General features: G+C 34.9%; 1 protein-coding gene across 1 annotated transcript; it reads left to right on the top strand.

Annotated features, from left to right (window-relative positions):
* Positions 1 to 1,766: 1,766 nt before the first annotated feature.
* On the top strand, positions 1,767 to 4,790 carry LOC133778113 (uncharacterized). Its single transcript, XM_062217937.1, has one exon. The coding sequence runs from the start codon at positions 1,854 to 1,856 to the stop codon at positions 4,536 to 4,538; it is 2,685 nt and encodes an 894-aa protein (XP_062073921.1). The 5' UTR covers positions 1,767 to 1,853; the 3' UTR covers positions 4,539 to 4,790.
* The last annotated feature ends 3,273 nt before the right edge of the window (positions 4,791 to 8,063 follow it).

Raw genomic sequence — 8,063 nt, 5'->3', positions numbered from 1 at the left:
TAAACAAAAAATATAAATTTTAATTATTTTGGTTAATTTTACTAATCTTAATTTTTTTATTATTTTGAAAGTTAAAATAATTTAAAATTTTAAAAATAATTAAAACTCTATATTTTTCCTTCACTCTTTGACCTTTTATTTTTAAAAATTAACCTTTGGACTATGTATTTATTCAAAATGTTCAAAATTCTTTATAAAAATTAAATTACATATAATTTATATTTTCTGTAAGAGTTCACACCATTTTGAACCTTGTATTTTAGCTGATTACCCACTGTGACCTTTATTTTTAAAAATTAACTTTGGACCTCAAGTTTTGTCAAAATGTTAAAAATATGAATAGATAAATCAGTTATTTGAACACTATATTTTGGTCGATTACTTGTTTTGGTCGATTACTTGTTTTGGCTCTTTATTTTTAAAAGAGTAAATGGCGGCTAAAATACCTAATATTTTCAAAATGTTGCACTTTTATACACAATTTTTTTAGCGATAAAAATATTCAATGTCTTCAAAATGTTACACTTTTATACACAAACTTTTTTTTGCGATAAATATAGCTAATGTTTTGAAAATGTTGCACTTTTATACCTATTTTTAAAAATTATTTTAAGAAAACACAAGGTCTAAAAGTTAATTTTTAAAAATAAATGGTTCAAACGGGTAATCGGCCAAAATAAGTCTTACACAAAATATAAATTTTCTTATACATAATTTAGACTTTTTATTTAAAAAAAAATTTCATGCAAAGCGTATTAATGAAAATAATAAAAAAATTAAAACCATACGTACAGCAACATTTTTTAACTTTGTTTTCGACACTTTAATTTTTCAAAAACCTACAAAAAGTTTGTTATATGATGAACACTATTATGAAAAAAAAATTATGATTAATATGGCATTACGCGTCCATATAAAGAGCATATTGTACAAGTAGGTGAAAAAAAATTTCTATCCTACCATCGTCTAAAAAATATTTTAAAATATATATCTTTTAATAATTATTAAATATTATATGAATCACGGTTATATTTTCTAATTCATATATACAAACTATGAATTTTAAATGGCCATTTACCTGGCAACTTAAAACAAAAATAACTCTACGGATCCAATAGTTATTTTATTTTAATATTTTAATCTAAGAAATTGATACATATAACTCAATCAAGTTTGCATCAGCAATAGTTTTGGCATTTTCTATATCCAAAGTCTGAAGCTACGTCTCAAACACGCCCACACCCTTTTTCCCTTTTGTTTATCTTCTCGTGCTTTATAATTTCCAACGAGTCTTCAATTATTTGTCTTTTTCTCTTTTGTCTTTGTTCTATAAAAATACTTAACTTACTTGACACTTATTCTTCTTATATAAATATTTAAATATATATATATTCTTGATTTATAATTTCATTCACTTTAATTGTAACCGACTTTAACGAACATTTTACTTTGGCAGCTGTATTTTGTACTATAAAATATCAATCCTGCCAAGCATGGAACTTATTCTAAAGCACACAAGCGAAGCAAGTAGCTTCTATTACCTTTAGCATTAGGAATGAGAAATGCTACGGGTCCGTGGTAGAGAGATAGCATAGTCTAATTTAATATTAGATTCCGCATATTTAAATTTAAATAAGATATCGATAACCATTTATAAGTGTCAGCAACTTAAGTGTGAAATAGCAACAATGTTTAATAATATTTAAACTGCTTTCCTTTGTAATCATCCTTGTCTCAGACTTTTTTTCTCGAGAATAAATTAATACTTAGCAGAAAGTTGAACATTAATTTATCTTATATATATATATATATATTTTGACAGTAAAACACATGCATTGGACTTTGAGATCATCATGTCTAATAAGTCCTCCAATGAAACTTCTAATTCTATTAGTAAACCAACACAACAACCTGATGTTTCACCTCAAATCTTGATACAACTCGTTTCGGAGTTGAGAAAGTACGTCTCTTCTAACAAACCTGATGTCAGTTGCAACAAATCTGAAGAGCAACAGAACAGCGACTCCGGTAAAGCTGGCGATGGGAGGGCCTCGGTACAGGGATCTTCATGGTGTATCTGTGTTCCAAAGCATGGAAAGGCCAAGAAGGAGGAGACGGGAGTGGAGAAATCGCCTGGCGAAGGAAGCAAGCCAAAAAAATCTCCAGAAATTATGATTAAAAAGTTGGAGAGCAATCTTGAACAAATGGAATCTGACTTAACTAAGCTCAAAGGCAATGAGGAACATTTTAAGAGAGAGATTGAAAGTCATACAGATCAAATCAAGGAGCTTTTTAAAAATATCAAAGAAGCTCGGTCTTCCCAACTGAATGGAGATGGTCAGAATGAATCTTCCATTGCCCACAAGCTCTGGGAGATCAACAAAAAGATAATAAAGTTAAAGCACCGAATCCCGTCAACGTCTGCAACTACCGGCGCCGCTGACCGCCGTGATGAATCCCCGAAGACCGAGGCAGCCGGTACTCAAATTGCTGTCGATGAACTTCTGCGCTTATACACCAGCACGAGCTTTACAGAGAGCTCTTTATACAATGAAATAAAAAATGTCTATGATTATGAATTAGACGAAAAAGAGAAGAATTGTTTGTTGTGTTTTGCAGTGTTCACTGAGAACGAGGAGCTGACTAAGAGGATGCTGACGTACTGGTGGGCAGGAGAGGCATATATAATAGAAAACAAACAAGATAAAAAGACGATTGAGGAACTTGCTGAGAAAATCCTCGAAAAATTCGTGGGGAAACACTTGATTGAACCAGTGTACAAGAAGCGATGGCCGACCGCTAAAAGCTACAAGATGCAGCCCATCATTCGGTCTGTCATTGTTAAACTCGCAATCGAAAAAAACTATTTTGCCTACGACGATAATGGGAACCTCAAGGCAAGATCCCCGGAGAGCAAGAAGGTTTGTTTGGTGAAAAAATTTGAGAATAAAAATAAAATTGATGAGAAGAATCATGCTCTCTCTTCAGATTCACAAGCACAAACTCTACCAAAGTCAGAAGATCCGAAGGTTGAGAAGAATCCTGCTCCCTCTTCGGATTCGCAAGCACAAGCTCCGCCAAAGTCAGAAGATCCGAAGGTTGAGCAGAATCCTGCTCTCTCTTCGGATTCGCAAGCACAAGCTCCGCCAAAGTCAGAAGATCCGAAGGTTGAGAAGAGTCCTGCTCCCTCTTCGGATTCGCAAGCACAAGCTCCACCAAAGTCAGAAGATTCGAAGGATGAGCAGAATCCTGCTCTCTCTTCGGATTCGCAAGCACAAGCTCCGCCAAAGTCAGAAGATCAGTATCCGAAAGGTTGGGAAACAAAACGGAAGACAATATTCAACGTGGACGAGCCATTTCCTGATCTTCGATTGAATTGGTTAGCTAAAGGTAGAGATAAAAATCGCAATACTGAAGAAGAAAAACGCCTCGAAGTAGTAGAGTGGTTATCGAAAATGAAAGATCTCAAAGTTCTTTACTTGGGAACATGGCGAGCCTCGGGTAATAAGCATCATATCGAAGTAGATAGTCCTGACTTCTTGAAAGCTTTGTGGAGTATGTCGTCTTTAAGGCTTCTTAGTCTTCAGGGCATCTCTAGAATCATTAAGCTAACAGATTCGATTAAAGGGCTTACTAGTCTGACAATCTTAGATCTTAAAGCTTGTCATAATATGGAGGAGCTTCCCAAAGAAATATCATATCTTAAAAGCTTAACTCACTTAGATGTATCGGACTGTTACATGATAGATCACATGCCGAGAGAGCTACGTCATTTGACCAATCTCCAAGTTTTGAAGGGGTTCGTGGTTGGGAAGGATAAGCATTTAAGTGGAAAGTTTTGTGCTTTTGATGATTTGGCTCGCATGAAGAATCTGACGAAATTGAGTATTTTTATAAGTAGGAAAGATTTCCCCTCTGGAAAGGATTTTCAGACTTTTGAAAGTCTTGACGGGCTTAAGAAGTTGAGTTTGTCATGGGGAGCGGATAATGAAACTAAAGGTACAAGTTCTAGTACTACTTCTCCTTCAGGGGAAAAGAAATGGACTAAATGTTTTGATATATGGGGTCGTTCTACTCCTTCAGGGGAAAAGAAGTCAATAGAAGAAAAACTTTCTAAAAATCTTGAGAAGCTTGATTTACAATGTTACCCTCATGAGAGTACTCCCAGTTGGTTGGTGCCTGGAAAATTGGCTAACCTGAAGAAGCTCTACATTAGAGGAGGAAAACTCGGAGGTGATCTTGGGTACTCGTCGTTCAAGAATGGGAATGAGAGCACGATGATCGCGTGGAAGTTCGTTGAAACGCTGCGTTTGAAGTTCTTGGCAGGACTGAAGTTGGATTGGGAAGAAATGGAAGAGTTCTTTCCTAAGTTGAGTTACTTGGAGAAAATTGATTGCCCTTTGGTCACTATGTGCCCTTGTGATGCCGATGGAGTTTGGGTGAAGCCGCCCAAGCTTCCTTCTAGTCATAACCAGTCTGATCATGAGCAAGAGATCCAGGAACAAGATGGTAATCAGGAGCCTCAGCAATCAAAATAAGCTATAGAGGAGTTTTAATGAATATGATAACAAAAAAATAATAGTGGTAAATTTTAAATTTCTTTTTTGTTTTGTTTTGTTTTTGTATCCTGTGCCTTTGATTTACTTTGGACGAGTTTGTAACTTGGTCATTTCGGCGTTGTTCAAAATTTTTTTAAACAATAAATGTATCCCTTTCTTTCTTGTTGTATTTGATGTTTGTAAAATATATATTATATTATAATATACATAAAGACACGCAATCATTTTAACTTTTCCCTGTAAAACAATATTTAACTTTTGCTACTAAGGGATAATTTTACATGCATTAATGATACTAGCAACGATCCTAAATTAATGTTTAAACATAATTTTATGACACTGTAAACCATTACCTTATATAAATTCCAAAATCATTAATGTATTTAGAAAACAAATCCTTACAAAATCATATTTATATATTTATAAATTTAATTATCTATTTTGTTTTTTCCTGTAAGCTGCATTATTATTTAACTTAAAAAGAAAAAGAATAACCTATTAATGCTTAGCTAATACTATATCTATAACCTTTTCTAAAAAAAATACTTTATCTATAAATTAATACAATGTACATTTTTTATACAGTTTCACTTATCAACAAAAATATATAATTTTAAAAAAATATATCAACAAAGAATTAATGTTTTATTCTATTTTTTTTCTTTTTATATTTTTTTAGATGAATAATGGTGTAGAGTATAAAACAAAACAAAGAAATATATATATATATTGTAATGTATACCATTTAACATTGAACTATTGCAAAAGAAAAAAAAAACTGAACTACGAACCAAAAAGAAACATTAATATCTCTTCTATATAAAAAATGTGTAGATAACGAATTTTTTTGATTTTAACGGTTTATTTTATTAATTTTAATGGAATATTATAAATATTTAATGAAATATTTCTTTAAAACTAACTAAAATAAATATTTATTAATTATATTAATATAAATTCAAATATTATAAAATATCATTAGATTTTTCTTAATTATATTAATATAAATTCAAATGCTATAAAATATCATTAAATATTTCTTAATTATATTAATAGAAATTAAAATGTTATAAAAAATCATTATTACAATAATATTCAATACTAGACTAAATAGTTATTAATTATATTAATACAAATTCAAAGTCATATAATATTATTATAATAATAATATATAATACAAAATTTGATATTTATTAATTATACTAATATAAATTCAAATGTTATAAAATATTATTATTATAATAATATATAATACAAGAATAGATATTTAATAATTATATCAATATAAATTTAAATGTTATAAAATATTATTATTATGATAATATATAACATATAATATATAATGCTAATATTTATAAAATTTTGTGTTACACCCAGATTTCGAGACCAGAGATTATGATCTCAAAAATTGGATCCATCAAGTATGAGCTCGAAATATATGAAACACATTGCATGGTCCAGTTGTAAAACCTTCGAAGTAAAATGGAAATCTCAAAGATGTAACCTCAAGATTCTTTCTAGGCTCGAAATGGCATGACATCGGGATACATCCGTTACTGAGTGCCTTCGGATTGAGCAGCCCGAGCTTAAGAAGTACAAGCTCGAGTGTGATAGCCTCAATAGTATTTATCTGCTCCGAGCAGGTCTTGGAGTAAGACGGCAAGTTCGTTACAAGTCTGTAAGTCTTGACAATCACAATGCTAATCGCCGACCTCGAAGATTCGATGAGTTACCTAAGATAACCCATTGTGTACGTGTGAACATATTTATTGTTGTAAAATCCCAATATTAAAGGGATATTATTTAGTTTGTTATTCATTCCCGGGTCTTCAGGGGACGTTTCCTTGTATATAGAAGATATAACATTTAATGTCATTATTTTAAATTGATATACAGAATATCTTCCCGAAATATGTGAGAACGGACTCTAAGTCTTAATAACATAGACTCGTGGACTAGGCAGATTTAACTGCTGAACCACGTAAAATCCTTCTTGTTCCTCTTTACTATTCGTTCGCACCATAATTTATATTATTTGCTCTGCGATTTAAGTTGACGAAAAACGGCGTCAACAGTTTGGTACTTTCATTGAGAGCATTAAGCAATATGAATCTGAGTCTAGTCAGTCAAAGAAGCCTCCCTGAATCAAATATGGCCACGAATGATCCTAATATTCCTGAAGAAGAAGTTAGCTATCCGTGGCGCCTTGGGAAACAGCCGATGATGAATCCGGACCTAGATGAGAGGAGTGGATCCTCTGACTCTCAAGGACCACCTGCACCACCGGCCCCCAGGGACGACGAGGACATGTACTATAACCCTAAGCGATATGTCCCTATTGTGGAGCTTGAAAAACGTCAATTGCGAAAGCAGTTGGCGGAGGCCAAGAAACGTAATGAGGATCTGGCTAGATTGGCTACTGAGGTGCAAATGGCTCAGCCCCCAACTCTACCTGATGCCCAAGCTCCTCCTTCGCGAGATGTTCATGTTCCTCCCTGTAGGCCCCGTGGGCGACCTCGCAAAAACGCTGCCACACGAAGAACGGAGCAACCTCCGCTACCGACAAAATAGCCTGCTCCCTCGAGGCCCCGGAGAAACACCCGGGCCAGAGCTCCTCTTAACTCAACTGTTGAGTTAACAGCCAAAACTGGGAATAACCGAGCCCCCGCAGTGGCTCGAACCCAGAATCCTGGTAATGCGCAGAACGTTCCTGAACCAACACAGTCGAACTCGAGACCTTCCAGGGCCCAAAATGGGTGGCAGCCACGATCACCCATACGACACCCACCATCCCCGATAAGATATCCCTCACCGCCTTGGAGAAACACACAACCGACTCAAGGTGATAGGGAAAGGCAGGCTGAACGGAAACATGGGAATGGGGAAACTACTAGAGAATGTAGAGGCGCCCAGCCTACAAGAAGCCAAATGCCTCGGTCTCACACTATAGAAACGAGAGAACCTGAAAGGAACCCATCTCGAAACAACCACGCGGCGAGCCTTACCAGCGAAGGCTCAGAAGACACAAGATCGGTTAGTATGTATGACTGAGGATGCAGAAATACTGGGAATCAAAGGGACCACCCTGACTTACGGGAACACCTGAATCAGAATCGGGGTAATGGTAACCCCTCGAACCTAGACCTGAGGGATCGCCTAAATGGACGCAAGGATCCCATGCGAAGGCGAGAACCTGGAATTGTGATCAACGATAACCAATTTTAGGTTAGACCCCCCGTGGATCTAGTCCAGGAAAGGATTGATCAACTGGAAAAGGCATTCAGGCTCTTACAAAATGAACGAGGTCGGGATCGGGATGAAGAGTCTGACGAGGAACTCGAACCCTTCGCCCCCCATATTTCCAACACTTTGTTTCCTCAGGGGTTTCAAATTCCTCATGTCCCACCATTTGATGGGAATTTTGACCCGTACAGTCACTTAAGTACGTTTAATACTATTATGAGAGCAAATAATGTGGGCTATGAGCTCATATGCATGCTGTTT

This window comes from Humulus lupulus, chromosome 5 (assembly GCF_963169125.1).
Source record: "Humulus lupulus chromosome 5, drHumLupu1.1, whole genome shotgun sequence".
Lineage (NCBI taxonomy): Eukaryota > Viridiplantae > Streptophyta > Magnoliopsida > Rosales > Cannabaceae > Humulus > Humulus lupulus.
The sequence above is the reverse complement of the archived record's forward strand: the minus strand, read 5'-3'. Positions and strand labels throughout refer to the sequence as shown.